Source organism: Falco naumanni, chromosome 8, assembly GCF_017639655.2.
Source record: "Falco naumanni isolate bFalNau1 chromosome 8, bFalNau1.pat, whole genome shotgun sequence".
Taxonomy (NCBI): Eukaryota; Metazoa; Chordata; class Aves; order Falconiformes; family Falconidae; genus Falco; species Falco naumanni.
The window spans coordinates 46,193,828-46,217,651 of NC_054061.1; the positions used below are offsets into that span (position 1 = coordinate 46,193,828).

Here is a 23,824-nt window from a genome sequence, read left to right on the forward strand (position 1 = left end):
AAACCCCAGTAAACTATTCTCATGTATACACACCATACTCAAAATTCTTTTTAACTCAATTTTTAGATCAAATAGATTTCCAGATACCAGTGCCCCCAAGGCTACTTATTCTAATCACAGCATGAAATGCTTGGGTTGGACACCACACAGTATAGACTTGGAATTACTGGACTCTATAGAACTGAATCTTTACAATACCCACCTCACGAGTGCAGGTTATCCTTCTAGGATGGGGAGCTTCCTGTTGCAATTGATACACTGGGAGAAGGCAGAAGTTAAATTCTGATTAATACAGAAGCATTGTATAAGTCAGGCATTTTAACATTAATATTGCTGTTTAAATAAAGAAGACTTTCTGCAAGATTTAGTTCAAGTATACATATATCAAGGTCTCAAAAATTACTTACAAGTGGTCAGAAAAAAGAATGTTGCTACCCAAATTAGGATTATTTATTGTCTTTACAATTAATTGATCATGTACTATGGAGTAACTAGGTGAGACCAGTCAAGTTTCTATCAAGCAGATCAGAAAAGGAATCATAATAAATGCAAATTAAATGTTATTATATGTCAAATCAGGCTGCTGTCTCACTTTCTTCAGTAAGCAGATAGAGTCCCATCCTATTATGCTGGATCCACACTCAGTCACCTGAAATATGCCAAGACTTTACAAGAACCATTCAGAACTTTGCAGAATCAAACCCTCTGTTTTTGACACTGCTCAGTGATGACCCTTCTGAACAAAGAGCAAAATGTCCTTTGCATTTGCAGATCTAAAGACATCAGGGAGTTGAGTAGCAGAGTAAAACAGTTAAAGCCCAAATAATGATACACACTTACCAGTATCTTCCCTCCCCCTTTTTTTCTTTTTTTAAAAATAAGCCTCATCAAGCCAGAATAAATCTTAGGAGCCAGTTGTAAATTTAATGGTACTAATGCACAGGCTTTCTAATATAATACCAAAAGAGTGACTTTCGACTTCTATCCTAGTAAGAGTTTGGTTTGGCAAGTCACCTTCAAAATGAGGCTGTCAACGCTAAGCTAGTACTTGAACAGTACTCTAGAGCTGATCAAACAGACATTTGGAATGGTAATCTTTTAAAATTCAATTATGTTTCAATCATTAGTACTAACACCAAGGTCTAATAACATCTGCTGTCACCTTCTTAGGCAATAAGACCATGCATTGATTTAACCAATAGGATTTCACTTCATTACACTTCTCATTTGATTGTGAGTCTTTTCCACTGACAAATGCTGTACTTATGTGTGAAGTTGATGCGAATGGAGAAAATGGCAAGATGCCCAATGATACAGCAATCATAAGATAAACTGGAAAAATGCACTCCCTTTGTTCCAAATGAAAAAACCCAATGTTTTTTCATGACATTACTAAAATCAGTCCTTACCATCCTGTATTGTAAAAACCCCAACTTTTGCAAGTAATGAAGAACAGCACACTAGTATATAAAACACTAATTTTCATTTCAAGCATAGCATGGCCATTTATTTTTCTAGCACACAGGTTTCCTAGCTTCTGTTGTAAAAGTCATATTTGATGGCACTGGGCCTTGACCATATCTAATTCGGAGAACTGTAGAGTGAAGTTTAAAGGAAAAAAAATAAAACTCACAGAGCAAATAAGGATTTCTCTGAATTTCACAGAAAAGCAGTGGAGACTCACAGTCAGTATGCTCTGCAGAAATCAGCTAAAAACCGAGAACTGTTTCCCACCTTACTTCAAGCCAGGCTGAAAAGATTTTCTGGAAGGAAATTCTTCTTCTCAAAAGGCAGTACCTTTCTCCACTTCCAGTCAGAAACATAGCAGGTAGACCAGTTAACTTATAAAACAGAATGCCTATTCCTCCTCCTCTTCTAACTGATGTATGCAATTCAAACTGTTCAATACCAGTTTACATGCTGTAATTATTGCCAGGGAAGTCAAACAAGACATTCTTTTTCATCCATCATGAGACAGAAACGTAATCAAACCCCTTGACTCTGCACTTAGTTCTGAACCATGGGAAGAGTTCACCATGGCAAACCATGATGGTGTAGGAGAGTGCATACACATTCAGACTTGCCCAAGCCTTCAGCTCCTGGCAAGCTGCCAAAAGATTTGGTATTAGAGTGGAACTCCCTGTTATAAATTATGGCATGGAATAAACCAAACAAAGAGGCAGAGTTCCCCAAGTTCTCAGAAGGTACAGAGCTGTGATTCATTGTTAATGCTTACAACAGGAAGCAAAATACACAGATCTCAGTAACGAAAATGTATTGCAGTGATGACTACTGATGTTAACGCCAAGGAGCAAACTGTCTCAGTTTTATCTTTCAGCCCTCTGCTGCAAGAAAAACACTTGTTCAAATCATCCTGTGTGCAAATTCTCTAATATTAAGCGGCTGACTTGGCATATGACAAACTACTGGTATAACAAATGATGATTCAAAAGACCCTGACAGGCTTTGCCACCAGATTCACAAACAGACCAAGGTCTCAGCTGTCTCAATTACAGGACAGCAATTGCATATGTTGGCAATTATTAAAAACTGTTCAAAGTCATCTGATGAAAACACTCAAGCTGGACAGATTACAAGTCTTCAGTCTTTTTTTAGACATTGTCTTTCTATTTTCTTTAATTAACATAAACGTATTTTAAGAGACCCTGACATTCCTAGACTGTTAAGGCGTACACAGTTTTGCCAACACCTGTAATTTTTACTACGATTTTCACAGTATCTGACTATTTTCTTTCAGCCTAAGCAGTTTGAAATGTCTGATGAGACATGTTCTCATTTACAGAAGTCACCTGATGTTCATTTGGACAGAAGATCTGATCACTTCAACAACTCAAAAGCTGGAAACCAAACCCAAACAAGAAGGCTGATTTATGAGCTTTAAGGCCTAACTGTGATTTTTGAATGCATCAGGTTGGCAATGGCAGGGACAGAACAGAAACAACTGACCTCTGTGAACCATTAACAGAAGACTGGCCCAGGTGACAGAAGAGGTGGTTTTGTAATGCTTGTTTAATTCTACTACATATATTTTAGCTGACAAAAATACTTTGTTCTGTTTTCTTAAATTTACTCTCTTTCTAACCCTGCTTTTCACTAAGCCTTTAAGATCAACCCAAAATCTCCCAAAAGACTGAAAAGAATCTCCCACTGCAGGATTTAAACCTTTTTGAAATAACTACATTTTCTCAGGTGCTACATCTTCCCAATCTTTAGAGAACAACATTTTCATCATGTGATATGTTGCTTGAGCAAATCCCTTTAGCCAGCCTGAAGACACCAAGTTTGGGAATATATACAAAAGAAAATGCAAACATTAAGTCTGATGTCTCTAAACCGTTGAATGTGTTAAACACACAAACATTCTTGCTTTCAAAATCTGCTTTTAAGAGAAGACTCTTCTTTCTTGCTGTGCCTCCTCAAGTCTCAAAATATCTTGCACCTTAACCTTTCTGTCTACAAAGAACGAGAATTTAGAGGTGAGACACTGTGGGAGCTATAATGCTTTGCTACAGTGCCATTTGCTTTGTGTTCTCCTCAATTTCCCTGAACCTCCAGCAGCACTACCAAACAACAGGCCATCCCTCTACATGGATTTGTTTTGTTTTGTTAATTAGGAATGAAAACCAGCAAGCTGCAAAGTTCCCAAGGGAGTGGCACTCTAATCTGTGGGCAACACATCCAGCCTACTGCCCTGTGCACCTGACTAAGGCAGCCTGCAAGGCCAGCTTCCTCTCAGCTAGGGCACACATGTGGAAGAGCTGCAGAGCCCAGGCGAGCAGCTGGTAGGAAACTGGGCCCTTCTAGTCAGGGCTCCAAAAATTTGTCACGCCAGGCCAAACTAATGTTCTCATTTTACTACATCAGCAAATTCTGGGGGAAAAACTATTTATTTTGAGTTTTTCAAACCATCTCATGTCTCAGCTCTAGTGATACAAGGTACTAGAGCAGAGGAGCCCTAAAAGTTTGTAAGGATACCAATTTTAAGGTATGAATGGGGTTTATATAAGCCCTGGTCTAGGCAGGCAAAGTAATATAAGCCAGACCCACACAGAAGCGGGACCACTTATGTTAGTAAGGTGCAGAAATGTACTCCTCCAAATAATCAGCATCCACTTGTCCTTGAAGATAAACAATTGCACCTATCTCTAAATAAACCCCTTGATGCTTCTTAAACTCACATTTTCATCAAAAAAACCCCGAGTCTCTTAAAGCACCCAGCTGAAACTTTTTCAGCTCTGACTTGGAAAAAAACCCCAAACAAATCCATTGAGATACTTACAGTAAGATTTCCAAACAGGTGGTCTGTATTCATCAGTATCTGAAAGAAAAATGACAAATCTTAATGTTGTGTAGGAATGTTTTAATGTAGATATAACCCTGCAGAAGCACTTGCAGATTTATTGAGATAAATATTGCATGTAGATATAACCCTGCAGAAGCACTTGCAGATTTATTGAGATAAATATTGCACCTAGGTTCTAAAATTATTTTTTACTCTCAGAGTACAGAATATATAGAAGAACCTGTTAAAAGTTCCCCCTTTTTACTTAAACTGAAAATATGAAAAGGTATTGTCTTTATCTAGCTAGAATAAAAACTATAGAAATACATTTGCAAAATGGCAAACATGCAGATCAGAAACTGAAATACTGGTGGGGGCGTGCATATTATTTACTATGGATATATCCATAAGTAACCTTTAAATTCTACCAGAAATACTTTTTTAATCTCAATTTGTATTCCCATAAATCAGTTTTTATCCAATTTATTCCTGCCATTAGCTTTTTCCTCTTCTGAAGGGAAATTAACAACTCCTAAAATAAAATCAGAGCATGTAAGTACTATGAAATATTTTGAAAAAAAGGAGGTTTTCTTTCATACTGAGTCAAGCTCTACTTGGAAGCTGTCAGTATGTATTAAAAGTACCAGCATACTTCCAATTCCAACTTTTAATTCTCAAATAACACTAAAAAGAAAAAAAGCCCAATGTTTTCTAAGTTCTGTCACCCTTATGATTTGCTGACAACTGACCTGACAACCTGAGCTCAGGGCTCTGTTGCAAACTTCGTCTCTGATTCACTGTTTTTACCACTCTGACCAGCTTTAGCATTGGTGCTACAGGTTACTGAGGTTTTCTGCAAGATGCTGTGCTTATCTGCCTTGGAGCTGGTGGGAGTTGCTCAGTGCTCATTACACCACAGGGTCACAAATTGAGACAACCATTCAGCCAGGCAGCCAGCCTTACTGTTTGGAGCCTCTTCTCACTGCAGCATTCATTTCTGAGCTCCGTTTGCAATTGTCTGCTCAGTGGAACTACCTGCTGCGTCCAACAAACCCTTAATTTCTAGGTTTTATTATAGGTTACGTAAAGATCAAGCAACCTGGGAACTTGTTGCTTGAATTTTGGCCTGAGTGGTATCTCCACCTGAGAGTCCTTAAGGCCTCCAAAACTGCGCCTGAAGCTGGGAAAGGATTTTGCTTTGCCTCCCCTTAGGAAAAGCAATCTGCTTTCTTCAGATATTTGCTATAGTTCATCTCTCCCACCTACAGTCATGTCAAAATATCTCTAAATTAGAGCTTAGTGGAGTAAGATATTTTCCAGTTTAATTGGCCCAGACTGGCCCAGACCCTCCCCAGACCCACTCAGCATACTCTCTGCCCTGCCTGAGCTATCATTTTGCTCAATTTTTAACCCTGCACTTTAGTGCTACACAGGAAGAGGGTGCAGTCCTTACAGACTACCTTGGTGGCAGTGGGGTTTATACATACAATTTATTATGACTTTATTATTAAGGCGGCACTTGGTCAAACTGCCATCCCCCAGAATATGATGGATTTCGATCTTTGCAAGGTCCTGCAGATGTGCTACCACATCCTAGGGATCAGCCAGAGCACCTCGAACCTACACAGAGACCTTCAGTGGCCCGCACTGTACTACAGCAGGGAAAGAAAATCAGCAGCAACAGATGCAGCCATAGTTATTTGTTCCTACTTTGATACATTTAATTAAGGCAGTGCAAGTCGATTCATTCCAGAAGCATTGTAACATGATCCCTTTGCACTGCAATGTCGCATGGAAAAGGGGCAAAACTTGCAAGTAAAAGTAATGGGTTTAGTCCCAGAAGGCAACTCTTAGCCCACTAGCGGAATTTTCTCTTGCTATAGTCTGTGTGTTGGCAATATATCCACCAGTTGAATTTACAAATAAATAATTTAAGTAAAGGACAACACACTATATTTGTAAAATACGAGCTGACTGTTATGAAAATACAAGTATCTTGGCAGTCTAAGCTATACTTGCTCACACTCAAGCCATATAATTGTTACAACTAAGGGCAGCATGATTATAAAACTGAAAAGCAACAATACTTGCGCCAAACAAAAACCCCCAAACCTTGTTAAAGTCAGGCAAGAACAGCAGTAACTTTCATACAACAAACATTTAACATTCAGAAATTGGAAGGAATGATTTATGTTATGCAGCTGTGCACAAGGATTTTGTTAGAAAACCTGTCGGTGAGCTTTATTGCCTTTACAGTGTGAGAACACCCTCCGGCCATCCCACATGCGGTAATGAAAAAACAAAAGGTCATTTCTATTGTAATTTTTTTTAAAAAAAGTTATCTGATATAAAATATTGTAGCAGCAAGTACAGCACAGTAACAATGAAGCAGAAGGTCTACAGTGTTTGTTTCTGTGCAAGAATGTTTCTATTATTAAACCACCCCACTGAACAAAGGAAAAAACCAGAATCAACACAGACATCAGGCCGGTCTGTAAGTTACCTGTTTTTAAAGATTAATTGATGTGGTCCCATTTAACACATCGTCAGTTTTTTGAAATGTGTTATTAGGAAAAAGGCTTGATTTTCAGATAGTGCAAGCTTTCATGAACAGCATCTCCAATTAGGCATCCAAAGCACCCGAAAAGCACTTTAAGGCATGATAAAAAAACCCAGAGAAAATGCATACATTTTCTCACTAACGCTGCACCACTTTCTAATTAACGCCATAAACTCTACGCTGTCAGTTCTCAGATTTTTCTATAGCTCCCATCAGCACAGTATCTCAGCTCTGCTAAATGTTTCCATGATAAAATAAAATCGTTTTCTACAAGCTGTGCATCGTGTTTTATCTTAACTGTATTTTCTGCCTTAAGTGAGATGCAATTCAGCTTAAAGCTGCTCCTCTCCAAAGGTCTACAGCAGAAAACATGAATGCATAAACTGATGCTACCAGCTCTGCCCAGATGTGATCCTGCCAGCACTAGTAAGACTTTTGTCAGCATGAGGGCACATTCATCAGCAAGGACATTTTAGATCAGACACACTGTCCACATACATAAATCGCAATTTCAAACTGAGACCAGTTTCAAGTTGACAGATACTGGTGCCGAATAGTCTTCCTAACCTTTAAAAGTGAAAACATTTGATCATTTCCCATTATCCCAAGTAATGACAGGTGGTGGGTTTTTTTAATTCTTCAGAGTTTTGTTCTGATTAGAAGGATATATGTATAAGATTTTGTTTTTACATAATATAATAGGATGACTTAAAATTCTCTACCCTGAATCCCTACCGATATCTAATAATTTTCCAGCCTGGAATAGGTCAGAAAAGAAACGGCTGTCTGCCCAAAATCTGTACTTTCAAGCTTCTAAATAGACCTGTCATAGTATAAATATGTATGTGTAAAGAAAAGAGTAAGAATATCTTAAAGTGATACATCACTTGAAATCCCACTGGGACTCAAAGCTATATGCAAGGTTAGGGGATGGGGGAAACAATGCTGCAGGACACATGAAAATACACATTAACAGTCCTTTACCCCATAGAATCAGTTTTTGCTCTTGAACCCATAGCAAAATCAAACTTGTCTTTGAAGCAAGCATCTTATCACAGACCTGTAACAGCTAGCACCTCTAGTTCAGGCATGGACCTACATATCTTTACATACCCTGTGTGACAGGTTTGCCAGCCCATGTCCCTCTCTCTCCCCAATGGACAAGGACAGGGATGATCCCTAACTATTAAAGAATTCTCAGCACTTTCCTGCCACTATCTTCTTTCCTCCCAAACACACTCTGCTCCTCTCTTTTCCAGGACTTTGCCTTCCCCCAGCCTTAGCAATCTTCATCTGCACACAAGACCTCCCCCCTCATCTTGAGCAATACTTCGGTTTGCTCCCCACTGCTGTCCTGCTAGAACCCACCTACCCAGCCCACTCTATCTGCTCAGCTTCTTATTCTCAAGCCATCTCATCTCTACTCAAGGCTTCCTTGAAATCTGCCTAAACACAGAGAAAACAGAGGCAGCAATGCCCAGAACAGCACAACAGGCAACTTCTGGCAACAGCCCCTTTACAGGCAGAAATGTCACAGTGGGGCAGGAGCGCTGCTTTCATGGCTCAGTGTGCCCTCCTTTAAGCACACTAATGGGGGGGGGGGGGGGGGGGGGCGGAGAAAGGAAACTATGCATCTTGGGCATGAAACATGTGCAATTAAGAAGTGAAAAGCACTGAGTGATTGTCAGAAATACACCCTTGCACAGAAAAGAGCTTCTGCCAATAGACAATCACACAGCCATTTAGAAGTTCATATACAGACACAAATGCTGGGACAGCATCTCAGATTTTTCCATAAACACAAATGTGACTAATTATGACAATACAATGTAGCATTTTACTTGGTTATTTTCCTTCTTTCTTACCCACTTCCATTTTATCCCTCATATAAATCTGGACAACTGTAGTACTTTCAGAGCGTACATTTTAACTGCAGATTTAAACTGTTACTATTGCCTCAAACTGTTTAGACTGCTTGGCTCCGCGTATTCCTTTTACAGAAAGAATAGAAATATTTACCTCTGCTTGGAATGGTTCTTTCTTTCTCCCCACTGAAGATCAGCCAGTTCTATGGTACAGCAGCAGCAGCGTAACTACGTATGGTAACCCCATAGAGCAAATTAGGGCATACTGTGAGGTTTCCTGTAGAGAATTCAGTTTTATTTTTCTTTTATCGTATGTCATTCCCTGCAGCACGGTGATCTGTAACATCATGCTGGAGATTAGTTTAACACTGTCTGGGAGGAAATAATGGAGTGGACACAGCACATCTTGCCCCAGACTTTGATTTGATTTGGCAATATCCCTGTTGAATACAGGTGAGGCCTCAGGTAGTGAACCTTGTGGAAGTGGCCAGTTCTTAACCATGTGGACCAAACATCAACATAATCAGGAGAAGAAAATCTAATTTCATGGGTTTTGAACGGATCTAGGACCAAAAAATGGTGTGTGTCATAAATATGAAAAGATGCAATAAAGTATAAAACATTCTTCTGTAAGCCACGGCCTAGGCACTAACCAGTAAGCATTAGCATGTGGTTTAAGAGACTAATCTTGCTTTGTTTGGCAGCAGCATGTGTCAAAATTTAACTCATGGAGAGATACATGACAAGCAGACGTGGCCGTTTGTTGACCCATACAACAGACTCCTTTTTGTGCCCAAAAAACAACCTCCAGAAAATTCCTCCTCAGCCTCAGAATCTCTCTTATTAGCACCTTCTCTAAGCCCAAAGGATGCATATAAAAACATCTTTCAACTTACAGAAACAAAGCTATAATTTATTTGCTGGTGAGATTCTCAAACCACAAAACCATCACAACAGAAAATGACATTTCATCTCTGTTTTTCAGAGTACAAGCGCCATCAGCATTTCAGTAACTAAGCTCAAGCTAGCACAAAATGTTTTAAGTAGCAGCCAAGCAGGCCCTAGCAGTTAGGGCTTTTGTGCACTCCAACCAAAATAAAACTCAAACAGCATTAAGGTAATTAAAGGATGAATGCAGCCACTGCCCTAGGCAGCAGCAGTAAAGCAGATGGGCTACAACACCATGGTTTCAAGGTAAATATGAGAAGCTGATCGCCGGCTGTGGCAGCAGCCAGCAGCACTGGAAGTGTTTTGCAGAAGCCCGTGCACAGCCGGCAGCAAGAGCAGGGGAAGGCGATAGCGATAGCAGGCATCTTCTGGAGAGGGAGCAGCAGGGCCGAGAGTGCAGAGAACAGACAGAATATCCCTGTATATTCTGTGTGTACTCAAGAAGGAAAGGCACACACTAAAGGTCCTTTAGCATTCCTAGATGAGACCTTGGGATCCACCTTTTTTCCCCACAAAGCCTCTTTCAATCCCTCTGCTACACCTGCCCTCACATGGGGTTCTGTGGAAACCAACCCATCCCTACCCTGGCAAGCAGGGTACCACCGACACTGCTGCCAAAGCCTGCAGAGAAGTTCATCTCAGACGTGCTTGGTAAACAAGAGGGAAAGCTGCGGTCAACCTTTATTGCCTTGCATGAAATGTTTTCTTAGGAACAAACACTTCTTCAGTATTCGGGTCCTGCACATGAATATAAAAATGGAAATGATTCTCTTTGCCCTTCCATAGCACAGGGGTAACAAATTATTTCTCACACGGGCTTACAGCACACTTTTAAGAGATGTTAGGCAACTTTTTGGTATGGTCCCTTTCTCTTAAATAAAAACTATTATTAATTTGCAGAAAATGTTGAGGTTTAAAAATGACTGAATAAATAATCCAAAAGTAATGTTGCTCTACTAGTCCCTAAAAACAAAGAAATTAATGACAAGAACTTGATGCACACATGTCCTGGGCCCATACAGAAAACGTGTAGGTTTCACAACTAGGGCATCACAAAACTTCCCTTGTTTATGGGAAGATCTCCGCAGGGCTAAGAACACTCCAGGCAGTGAACACCACATTTTCTCCCAATTCCTGAATATAAAATATACTGTATGACACTCAGCAACAATGACTGATATTTCTAGACTGTTATTCCATCTTTGATGCTACTTTAATGTTATCCTTGGCATGTGATTTCCTTTGAATTAAGACAAGAAAGTAAACTTCTAGACATGTTAAGGCTCTTCCTCAGGCAGGCAGACACCATTACTGTAAAGAGCTTCAGTGCAAAAGCTTCCAGATAAACCACCATCTATTTTCTCCACCTTCTCCAGGTGGAGAAAAGATGCCAGACAGGCACCTGCTTTAGCATGCAGGCAGATGTAAGAGCTTGGCACGTGTCCTGGCTGTGTGTGGACAGCTAACCCTCCCCACGGAGGATCCCCTGCTCTGAGCCCACTGTGCTGCCAACACAACCCACCCTGGTGGGGATCTGGAGCGGGGGAGCTGTTAAGTGTTAAACTAAAGCCCAGTCTGATCACAGAAACAAATGGCCTCTAGGTTCAGAAAGGAGCTATCACCAGCTTACATGGTTTGCCTCCTGCCAAGGGATGGCAACTTGCAGGCACCCTGCTCAACCACACCCAAGTGTTTTCAGGTTAGCCCTGGTGAAGCTGGCACAGGAGGAAGTCGTTTCACCACTGAAGCCATCCATCCACAGGGATGTCCCCAGGCCCATGGGCAGTCACCAGTGACAACTCTCCTTATGCAAAGTTTTATTCCTTTGCCTTGACCTTTGGCACAAGTAGCTATACTCTTAAAGCCCATAAAATCCCATGCACGTGGTCAGCTTTGGACTTTTAAAATTAAACTGTTCGCGTTATTTAAGCAAGACAACAGCTGAGTGTATTTTCTTCATATTTTCAAAAGTCATTCCCACCTGGGAGGAGAATAAGAGTACAATACAATCTAAGGGAAAGAGACAAATGGGTGAAAACAGGCATCAATAACAAAAGCATCCCTTTGGCTGCAAGATGGCACTACATCACACACACCGTGCCCCAGGAACTTTTTAATGGGACAAAACTTATTTTTCTCTGCTCTTTCATCCTCACATGTTTTTGCCTTTACCACTCCAGACAAGTACAATTAGGTTTCTAATTAATACCGGAGTAAAAATGATTAAGAGAAAGCTAGTGTGAATGATGCTACAGAAAGCTACAAGGGCTACTGCCATTTCTGTGACGTGACCAAGTGAGAGACACAGAAGCACTCTCAGCAAAAGTGAAGGGGTTTAAAGAAGGGCATGCTCTGAATAATTGCATCTTGAGGGGGGGAAAAAAGATCACACTACCGTCCTGGTTTCTATAAACGTCTGACCTGGCAGCAATAAATTCTGTGGGAATGCTTCTAATGGGGTTGAATGAGACACCCACTGAAACCAGCTAGAGTTCAATGCCTTTTATTAGCAGGTCTGTTATTACTGCCTCTTTATGAATGATGGGAAAATCTTAATGAGTAATATTTTGCCTATCACAGGCACTGCTGCCTTTACATGAACTCATCTTGTAAGTGATTAGACCAGTTTGCAAATGTTCTGTTTCTAGATTTTCCTTTAACCAATGCAAGGGAAGCAAGTACTCATTTTTCCTCCTCTTCGCCAGATAAGCAGTGGCATATGACTATATGAGTGATGACAAATAAATATTTTTTTAATCCTCCATAACAAAAAAATTAAAATGCATTTTTCATTTTAAGCTGGAATTTTCATATATGCAATGATAACAAGCAAAACACAGCTGTTGTCCTTTTTCTCTTGCCTGTAGTTTAATGGAGGGGTAGGAAATACCCCTCCCATGAAAGCTCACTGTTCAAGAAAAGTTTCAAAACCTCTAAAATCATTTCTTACTGTTGCTACAAGCATAAAAATTTAGACCTCAGAGGTAAAAAGATGACAAGTGCCACCTTGTGGGCATTGAACAAAGACAGAATTTAATGCTACTTCCCATTTCCAGCAGGGTACCTCAGCCTCCAGACAACAGGCTGCAGCCAATTTTCAGCATTTCAAGGGACACCATCTCTTCATCTTGAGAAAAGACAGACACGATGGGAACTGCTGCCTGACATGGCTCTGCAGGCTAGCTGTAGGTACAACAGAGTCAGGCCACCAGCTATCTGTAGCCCTCTGATTTACATTGCTACAGGAGTTACAGTAGCTCTACAGACTTACAGGTATCCTGGAATGTCTGGTTTACACAGTAAACAACTTCCAACTGAAAATGTCAAAAATCAAAAATGCCTCTTTAATTTATCTATTTCAAAGAAAACCAGCCTGTCAATTATTATTTTTTTAAACTCACTGTGGAAAAACTGACTGGCTGGCTGAGGCCCCAAAGTGCTAGATCAATGAGTTAGGCAGTATTGTATTCTCCCCCTAAGGGCTATTTGAAAGGTCTTCTGCAAACTAATTTTGCAAGTTCAAAACTGATAGAAATATGCCTTTATTGGATGAAGCACATCTTTTATATTTGACAGATAATTTGTCCAAGTATCTTCTATATCAGTACAGTAAAGCCTTGGAGGAATTCAGAATAACATCAGGCAACACAAGCCTGAACACTGTAATCAAACTTCCCTGATTTAAATGCAGACCGGTTTTTATTGGAGAAAATATTTTGATCACGGTCAGTGAAATCTACTTGGCAGCCAGGAGAAATACCTGCCAAGGCTATTGCTCTTACACTGCTCTCATTTCAACCATGGCGAGGGATAATATAGGAGCAAACATTTACCCCTCGATGTTTCCTTTCCTATTTTTTCTTTCAACAAATCCTTCTTTGTCTTCTGTTTTAAAAGTCTGCCTGCACAAAGACTGAGCTCATTTCCCATCACTTGTTTTACTTCTTCCAAATTAATAATACCAACAAGGGCACATCAGTTTTAATGTAACTTTAAGCCAGTGACAACTGTTATAGCCACAGCCGCAAGGCATTCACAAAAATACATTTTTGTCTTGACTCCTCTAATGTATCCAACAGGGAATATTGATTGGAACTGGATTACACAAATGTTCTGAGCAGTCACCCTAATAACAAAAAAGAACAGTATCATATGGCATAAAGGTGTCTTCTAGCTGTAAATTAATCCCTTTCCCTGAATAAGAAGTCTGTCTAGTCAAGGTTGAGCAGAAGAGACCCTAAATAAAGGATGAGTTTTCAGGCATGTTTGAAATGCAACCTCTCTATCCATTGCATAATGCCCTAAATTGCTGAACGGGGAGGCGTGTTTTATCACCATTCGCTTGGTTGCTTTTAATTTTTTTTTTCCACACACAGCACTGAGATAATGAACTTATGTTCACTTTCTGTCATTAAAATCCACTTTTAAATAGAGCATTGTGGTTTTACCAAAAGCTGAACCACAAAAAAGCACAACATTTACCCTTCCTCCTTATACATCGGTAAAAATCTGCTGAGAACTTGTCCTCCCTTGCATTTTAGACCAAGATAGCTGCTGTGCACTCATTAGCCTTCTGAAGGAAAAACAGAACAAAACAAACCCACCCATGAGCAGCTCAGGCAAAAAACAGAGTCACCTGGAGAAAATTAAGAGCAGATCTGATTTCTGACTGCTGTTATAACTGGCCTCAAGATGGACTCACATGTTCCAAAGCACATCTCCCTCTGTGTCAGATGGTCTAATAGAAGCTGTTGCCTTTCCTTCCCCCAAACTTGACCAATTTAAATTCTCAGACCATCAGGGTTATAACAAACCTATTACGATACTTATTACAAACAGATTTTTCATTTTCTTAAACAGTCGTCAATAATACACACCATTGCTCATGCAAAAATATGGCTTGTATTTACGTCCATATTTCCAGAACAGATGCAATATACATCAACACTCATGGCTGGAAGGAGGACAGACTACCAAGTACCCTTGCCAGGAACCATGATCGTTGTACAGTGTCATGAAGGAAACTCCTAAAAACATTATTGGCAGTGTCAGGGAAAGGGAAATGAACACAACATGGTGGGATGCCTTTTCTTGAATTGGAATTAAGATTTTACACCAAAAGTAATTTTGCAGTTGCTGCGAGCTTTTCCCCAGTCTGAAAGCTGCAAGTGTCATTCCTTACCTCTTCCTGTTCTCCTACAAAACATCCAAGAGGCCTCCAACGGCACAAGGTAGGATGTTCCAGGTAGAAAAGCGGAAAACTTCACATTCCTTTTTGGCAATTCCATGGCTCAATATTACAAGTGCAGTCAGATAACTACAGCAAAAGGTATTTACCAATCAGCCTCACCCAGTTTACAGCATTCAATCCATCTTTTTCATAACTCTCTTCCTCCTCAGCAAGTTCACCTGCTGCACTAGGCAGGAACAAGGAAAAGGAGAACGAGCAGGTGTGAGGTCCAGTCCGTGGAGAAGTTGTGCTCTGGGTCCTCTTTTGCACCACCCAATGCAAAGTGGGGCTGGAACAGCAGCCAAACAATCATCTTGAATGTGGTTTAGCAGCTCTGCAAGCACAGGTTTTCTGCATGGGCCCCCAGTTTGTCCTGTTTCCTCTGCGTTTGGGTGGATGAAAGCAGAGCAGTGGAGCTGGGAACAGGCTGCTGAAAGGAGAGCTGAGCTCAAAGGTTTATCGCCGCCCAGAGGGAACAGGAGAGCTGTCTGGAAAGCTCAATATGATCAATGCTCAGAGATAACCTCCAAGTCCTTTTCTGGGCAACTCCATACGTTTCTTTCCCCCTCAAGAAAATTAATTCAGATGGTTTTCTTGTCTCTGTTTTGAAGTTCTTCCTCCTTTTTTCCACTAATTAGAAGAAAGACAAATAGCTCTGCAAATAATGGAAATGTGGGTTTATTACCTCTCACTTTATTGTGGCACCATGTTAAACAGGAGGTTTTCAACAATTATCAGCTGCATTTCTGGAGATGCATCCTTACTGAAACTGAGATCCCATGGGACTGTCCACAAGTGAAAAACAGACTTTGTCCTAAAGAACAAGATACCTCAACAGAAAATAGGAACAGTTGCTGGTGAAAGAAGCAGAAGTCCACGTAGATGAGATCACCCTACAGCTCAAAGATCAGTATCTCTATTCCCAAGTCTCCCTAACTCAATAAACCCCCAGCCAGCATTGCCTCTCTAGGTAACAGCTCTTTTGGTGTCTTTAGCTCCACTTTGGCTTTATAAAAAGAACCCTATCATGGCAATTGGCAGCATGGGAAAACAAATACAGACACTCCCAGAATGCTGCTAGCAATTGTCAGAGACAATTGAGAAATACAAAGGATTTCTGTACAGAAATAAGGGCAAATGCTAATACAGCTCTGACACACAGCAAGCCCTGTCTGTGTCTTCCATAGCTGCTCTTGCGCAGCAACGGGAGAAGAAAGATGCCTTCCAAAAAAGGCAGAGTCTTTATATTTAAGAGTCATGACTAACAGAAGAGCTACCCCATCAACAAAGCATTTAAGAAGCAGAAAAAAGCTCTTCCTGCTTCTCACAGACCTTTCTACTGAGTGGAAAAAAATGCCAACAAGCTTAGCAGCTGAGTTAGCCAGTGTGAGCTCTCCCTTAGACTCACTCATCTCAGAGGCTTTTTGGAGGCATCCCTGCGAGTTACCATCCCAGGAGCACAGCATAACCTGTCCCACCCCAGGGCTCACCATGCTTCAGGACAGCAGCGACACAGGGGCTACATTTCACCTCCTGCAAACTCTGAACCTGCAGAAGAGCTAGTTAGGACAAAATTATCATCTTGCTTTGGTCTGATATGGTTGGAGGTGCATCTGGGAGTCAAGGATATCTTCTTAACACAGTGCACTTTCAATAAAAGCTAAGGAGTAAGAGATGCTCCACTCAGTTACTGATGAACCTGCCGGTCTGCCATTGAGGAGGGGCAGACAGGGATGCTGTGACCACAGCTTGCTTTGACATGATGTGGAATGGGCAGATATGCAGTGCAGCCAGAAGCTCCCCAAAAACCACAGTAAAGCAAATAGCACAGCCATACGCATATGAACTCACCGTTGGAAACACTCTGTGATGTTACCTCCTCCTCTTCTGTTTTTAGGATGGTAATTTTCCTTCACATACTTGCAAATATTTACTTTGTTATGTACAAACTCAATAAAAAAGTACCTGACGTAATACCTTTACCATGTAAACTCTGGTATTGAAATAATATGCAAAAGTTTCTGAACGTTTTCTCACCAGAAGGATCACTATTTTATTTTGAAATACTTCTCTGCTTCTATTAAACCAGTGAAGATTTTTTCAACACTGTCAAGTCCCACTTATAAATATACTGTTTGAAAAAACCTGAAAAGGAAATCAGTACAATTAACTGCTGTGTCAAAATCATGCTTTCTTTATTGGAAGATACACCTGTGTGTGCATGTTTAGCCAGTAAGGCAGAGGTGAGAAAGAACTATATCCTGTTTGGGGTTTTTCTGGGGTTTGTTATTGGTTTTGGTTTGGTTTTTTTTTGGGGGGGTGGCGTGTGTTTCTGTTGGTTTGGGTTTTTTGTTGTTTTGTGTTTTAATGAAAAATGATCCAAGACTGCACTGAAGCATTGTGTCCAGATTCATATGGAAACCATAAAGTGCAAATAAAAAAGTATCGAAGACTCGCCCTACCAAATAATTATCAGCAACTTTTATAGTCTGCTCTGGATTGTATATGTATCAGATACTAATTCAGTATTGAGGAGACTGACTTGTACCCAGCCAATGTGACAGTAAGGTACTACACTAAAGCACTGGGTTTGCTTTTCAGAACTGTACTATTACTCCATTTTTCAGTGTCCCCCCTTTATTCTGCATGAGGAATAATTCCATACCTTCTTCTCTACTGCTGCAGCAGTACTCAAAGGCTTTACTACATGCTGCTCTATCATGCTTGCTATATAATTTAAATGGTTGCAGTTGTGGCTCTGCTAGCCATGGTAGCAGACCACCATGCAGTGGGCAACAAAATTCCAGTATTTAGGAAATATTGTTTCACCTTTACTTCTGGAGTAGGAATTTCCCACAAGCAAGCTGTTCCAGGACATTCAGTTTCTGATCAAGGTCAGAAACAATGTTTTTATTTCAGCTTCTTAAATGGCAAGGCTGCCTATAAGCAGCTGCTCTTGCAACAAAGGAAGCAGGAAGGAGATGGAGAGGAGGAGTGCAGCAGAGAGGGAACTACCACTTCCCATCAGCATCAGGAACATCCAGCCCCAACCACGTGATGTATTCAACAGTGTCAGATCCTGTCATCTGCACCAAAAATGGATGTGACTGGGCTTCTTCACAGAGATGACCAAGACCAAAAGTGCAGCAAGGTCCAGCTTGTAACTACAACAGTGGTCCGCAACCTGGGGATACAGTTTTCCTAATACATTCTTCCAGGAGACTAAGATTTAGTCATGTGAAAAAACAGACCACATTCTATCAGCAATAAACAAAATTTTTAACCAAAAGCCAACCACCCCTGACAGTTTCTCTATGATGCTTATCACAGAACTGCTAACAAAGTCACAAAAAAAAAAAAAAAAAAAAATAAAAAAAAAAAAATCTGGGGACAAATGTATCAAAATATACCATGGAAATCAGACTCCCACAAGAATAAACAGGATTTTATGAACACATTTTCCAGTAACTGAAATCACTTCAGGAACATCACGTTTTTCATTCAGACAGAAGATTAATATTTTGAGTGCTGGAAATGTCATATGTCAATCAGCTCTCTCACATTCACAGGGCTGTTGCACACGCAGTAGATACTGCTGGCTTCCCAGCTGGGTGTGATCAATGCCTTTCCCCCTGACTAGAACCAGGACATTGACCCACTAACCCACCGTACAGCTAAACCCGTGAAGAACTGCAGGAACTCTTCTCAGCATCTTCTTGGGTCTGGCTAGCGAGGGTGCTTGAGGCCCAGATGCCATGAAATCATGAAGTCCTAGCTGTATTGTTAAATGCTTCAGAAGACCAAATATCTCAGTGATTTTAAATTACACTTTTCCTTGTTTCAAGACTGAATCAAAAAAAAGCAAAATCTAGAGGGTTTTTTATTTTCTGCCATCATTTATGAAGACATACAAGGCAGATACAATCCACCCCACTGAAATGACAACTAGGACACTTTATGTTTTTACAAGGAAGCAGGAAGCATCTCATATTCTGTTAATAACTACAAAAGAGCCCCTGAGGCAGGTCCTGGCTCTGTTTTATTCCATTCTGTCTGAAGACACGTTGCTGCAGAACCGGTCGATCTCTGTCCACAAGGTGGAGCAGCTAAATAGCCTGAGATGCAGCTCCTAAGATCCAATTTCAGAAAAAGGAGAAAGCCTTGTCTAACAATGCATTGCTGGCTGACTGTTACACTGCGAGAGAAGTCACCTGTGCCTGCCTGCACCCTTGGAGCATCCCGATTAACGTGCTTTCATTTGGCAAAAATAACACAGTCTTCCAAAAGGCTTGTACTAGGTTTATGCCTTGAGTTTACTGATTCAAGTAGTATCTAACTCATAACTACAGCGCTGCCACTGTATGTAAACACATTCTTAACAATAAGACATGCTTTCTTATCACATGGAAATCTTCTAGTACATCTAAAAAAACAGTTAAGAACTCTTGGAGAGAGTTAGTAACAGAATAAAGTCCCCAAACCCAACAAGGCAGAAAGGATCAGATGAGTCAAAAACAAATAGAAGAAAACCCAGATTTAGGCCTGAAACATCAGTCCTTAGCTGATGTGAAATGTGCATCACCAAAGCTTGAGAACTCTTCCTGGATCCTCAGATCCAGAGTGTATTTCACTTCACATTCCATTGGATGAGATTCTGTACTACGCAGACTGACTCTACTTCATAGTGGGCCACTCGATGCCAAGGAGGAAAGGGATGCATTTTTTCAATGGTGTGCCTGAGCTGATGATCTCGCGAGAGCAACTTCTTGGCGAAAATTCCAAAACCTCATTTTAATTCATTACTTGTACAAACAATTGGACCTGGCCTTTCCATCTTCAGCAACAATTGTCAAACCTCAGATTTCTTAAGACTCTCATACAATATACAAAATTAATAGAAAACACAATTTTATGCCAGCCACTGCATGAAGCAGACTTCTAAATGCTAAGCTGAGAAGCCACGGCTGAAGTTATTTCATCCTCATTTCTAAGTTTTCAAATCACTTCCCTGGTGTTGTGATCAGTTAATAGCAATTGACTAGTTAATAGATGCATCTCCTTTTCCCAGATCCTATGCAGGTTTTCCTTCTGGGTTTTTTTTTTTTTCTTTCTCTTTCTTGAGATTGGACTGCCAGCAAAACCTTTTCACAGTTGCTCTCTTTATTTGCTTCATTAGGTTCTATAAATTAGGTAAGGTTAGCATAGCACCTGGAAGAAAATAATCTTATGATTCTCAGCACCTGGACACTTTGCCTCCCAGACACACGAATGGAAGACGGAAGATCTAGTTTCTCTCTCACATGGCTTCCATTTTTAAGAAATCACCTTCATTTTTACATCTTGCTAAAAAACCCCTCAAACATTGTACTAATGTCCCTAAATTATTTTGTGTAATTAGACTATTTGAAGTTCCTATTGTGGGTAGATGTTGAATGCTTAAATCTTCTTGAAAATTAGCCTGTATCACTCAGTACTGAATGAAACCCAAGTATTTTAAGGAAGGGCTAAGCACTTCAAGAATACCTACTGCAACTGGGTTGGAAAAGATCACTCTGAATTCACTGCTTTACTGTTGAAAAAGATCTAGCATAGGCAGTGCAATGTGGGGTATGTATTCACTATTAAAATAGCTTCAAGAGCGTAAGATGAGCAATTAAATTCTTTACGCTTTTTTTTATTTTTGGCCTAGAAGCATCAGTGGTGGATACCATTCCTACAGCACTCCACATTTATGTTCCCTGTAGCAACAAAAGCCCTACTATAAATGCTCCAATTCCATGAACACTTCCATTACCTACTTCAGTTAAGGAATAGATTCAAAGAACACCCTTCTGGCACAGACTGACTCTTACAGGGTTACAAGGGCTCTGCCAGTAAACTTTTACTGTCACAGCTAGCCACAAGTTTTAAGCATAGTTCAGGGCCACATATAAAGACACACAGAACAACTTGAATTGTAGGCGATCTGCTTACTTCGTCTTCTTAGGAGGCTCTGCACATCACACAAGAAATAAGCTGAATAATTTCTAAGTATTTCCTATCTTGCAGAGAATCCACAGGCATTACCTGTTGAAAGCCATTTTTAAAGGAACATTTACTTTCTATATACCTGTGACTAAGCTAACCAAGCACTCAAAAAATTTAAAAGCCTTCCCTAAGCAAGCAAAACATTTATTTAGAGAACAATTAATTAATTTAATTTCTTTCTGAGGCTGTCACATTAGAAAATATGTGCTTGTACCAACATAAGCATATCCTACCTTTCAAAGCAGCCACGAGACAGTAAGTACAGTTTGCATGGAGCACAGTAATCACAGATGCATAGGACTTAAAATAGTAATTTGTTAATTAGCATTTCAAGTATGGAAGAACTTACTTCAAAAGGTTTGCTTCATACCAATAGTAGTAAATAGATTCATAGAAAATTACTTCTGTACAGTATGACACCAGAGCTCACAGCTGTGGAAATGAATTCTGTTAAGTGGGCAAATTAATATTTGCATGCACTTTCAATATATGGACACCTGAAATGGAAGTATAATTGGTTTCTTTGTCCCTACCCTTCCTGCCTGTAGCAGTGTATTGCTTGTTTCTTTCCATCTGATATTTTCCCTATAAATTTCTTTTAAAACTGCCCTTGTTCATCATCTCCTTAAATAACCCTATCTGTCATGCTGACTACAGCTCTGTCTCTAATCCCATTCATCTGTACCCACTCATCAGAGTGCAAGCACTTCAAAGATTAAAAGAGAATTGCTTCACTTCTCATCTCTTAACCAATATTCAGGAGGGTGAGTTCTTATCCATTGGCAGGCTCTAGGCAAGAAAGCAAGAGCATGAATAACTAATGACAAATATGTCCGTGAAGATCTCTCCTGGCCGTTTTGAAAAGTCTTCCTTTGTTCACACCAGAGAGTTGATAAGCAAACAAATGAACAGAAAGGGAATTCATAAAACTTAAAGACAACTCACAGGCACTAAAATGCAACATAAAACTATTTTTTCTTTCAAAGTACAAAGCTGACTTTCTTTAAACATGTCTCAGGACATTCAAAGACACAAGCAAACAGCAGTAGCGATGGGATAACTTAACACTTCCTTTTTCCTCTGCATTGTTTGTTATCTTTCCCATACTTGAGTCATCCAAGTGGAATTACAGCACACACCTCAGCCATGTCACCGCAAGATCTCACAGCTTAGGGTATTAACAGATGGGTTCTAGGAAGTCTAGCCACAGAAACGTTACTGATTGCTCTTCCTGTCTCTCTGAAGCTGCTACGCCTCACAGGGATTCAGCGGAGCAGAACCTGTGGGTATTATCCTTCAGCTCCTTCCCTGCTAAAAGGCAAGTGGTGTCAGCCCAGTTCCACAAAGGCTGGGTATGAAGCCACTGGACTTTGTGCTGAAATGGCAGAGGACAGTGGTTAATATGCCATTCCAGCTGCTGCAGAAAGCAGGAAGAAATGGTTAGAAAGAAAAAGGAGGCTACATCTGTAATCACCATAAGCTTTTGTAAGGGAATGTGAATCTGCTGTAGGACAAAAAACAGCACTAGAATTGGATGTCTGCTCAAGTTCCAGACATTTACACACACTGGGTGTGAAAGTTGGCACTGTTTTGTGAACAAAGACGCTTTCAAAATCCCCATCAACTCTTGGTAGGCAATTCACCAATATAAAATTTATCACATCTATTATTTGCAACAAACAGGATCACAACAGGATCAGGCGGCTTCCCCCCACATGCACACTTCTCGGATCACTTTTTCAATACTAACTGTCTTTCAGCCTTCTGCTGATGCAGTCCTAGTACAAGATCGAAGTGCTTGGCCACTAGAACACAAACTCAACATACTGCTGAAACCCTACTTCTATGGGTACCACAAAAATCTGTGTCACATGTGGGTGACCACCTATGGTCACAACAGGCCATTTCTGCCACCATAACTTTGTTATGAACCCTGTTGGGGCAACACTTCTGCCTGAAGTAGCCAACATGGTTGATAGGTAACAGCTAAAACTTCCATGCTTTCCCATCTCTGATTGCTTCCAACAGGGGCAGCTCCCCCTCTCCATCTCTGTGGAGCCGATCACCTCCTCTCCCCCATAACCCACACCACACACAGACTCATCAGATGTACAACTGTGTTGTGGGAATATGGGCAGCTCCCTGTCACCTTCCATACAGCCAACAGTCAGCATAGGATACTTTGGAACGTCCTGGTTAGGAGCATATGACAAGATGAAGAGAAAAATTTTGAAATAACTAAGGCTGAGAAAGCGAAGAGTGTTAACATTTCCCTCCTTTGTGCTTTGATGTTGCATCATAATCTGAACAATAAGATGTAACTGAAAATGAGTAAGAAGTCAGGAGACACATATAGTCCAAGGGTAACGGCCTTTTTTTTTTGCATAAAAATGATGCTGATACACCAGAAGTTTGTTGGTTTTTTTTTCCCAACCAACTTTCCAAAGAGTCTCAAGGTGCCACCTCAAAGGTGCAAACTGCATTTAGTGCTCCAGCAGCTACATGGTGCTGCTCTGAGGACAGCAGCAAAGCGCAACCTCCAACAGGAACAGGAAAATCCCAACCACTCTGCCAAGTAGAAAAAATAAGGCATCCTTGACCTCTCAACTACCTGATAACTACAAGTCCATTTTATTCCAGAATCCACAACATCACTCCGCCCCCTTTCAGTACAATCTTTGGACTATGCACCAAAACAGCCATAAAACAGTATCAAGAGCATGGAGAAAGCTTGTTATGACACTTCCCATCCCTCTCCTCTCTCTTGCTGTGCTCACATCCATACACACATTAGTTGAAAAGGACCCAGCAAACTTGGCAGATTTCCCCCCTCAAGCTGAAATGGCAATTTATCTCAAGTTTTATACACTTTGTAGCACATCCTATTAGAA

General features: G+C 40.6%; 1 protein-coding gene across 3 annotated transcripts in view; it reads right to left on the reverse strand.

Annotated features, from left to right (window-relative positions):
* Window positions 1-23,824, reverse strand: part of CHN1 (chimerin 1) — a 102,913-nt gene that overhangs the window by 75,823 nt on the left and 3,266 nt on the right. For all 3 annotated transcript variants that reach the window (XM_040603307.1, XM_040603308.1, XM_040603306.1), the window contains exons 2-3: window positions 4,301-4,339; window positions 203-258 (exon numbers count right to left, since the gene is read on the reverse strand). In XM_040603307.1, the coding sequence (XP_040459241.1) occupies window positions 203-258; window positions 4,301-4,339 (95 nt within the window). The remainder of the gene's footprint in view (window positions 1-202; window positions 259-4,300; window positions 4,340-23,824) is intronic.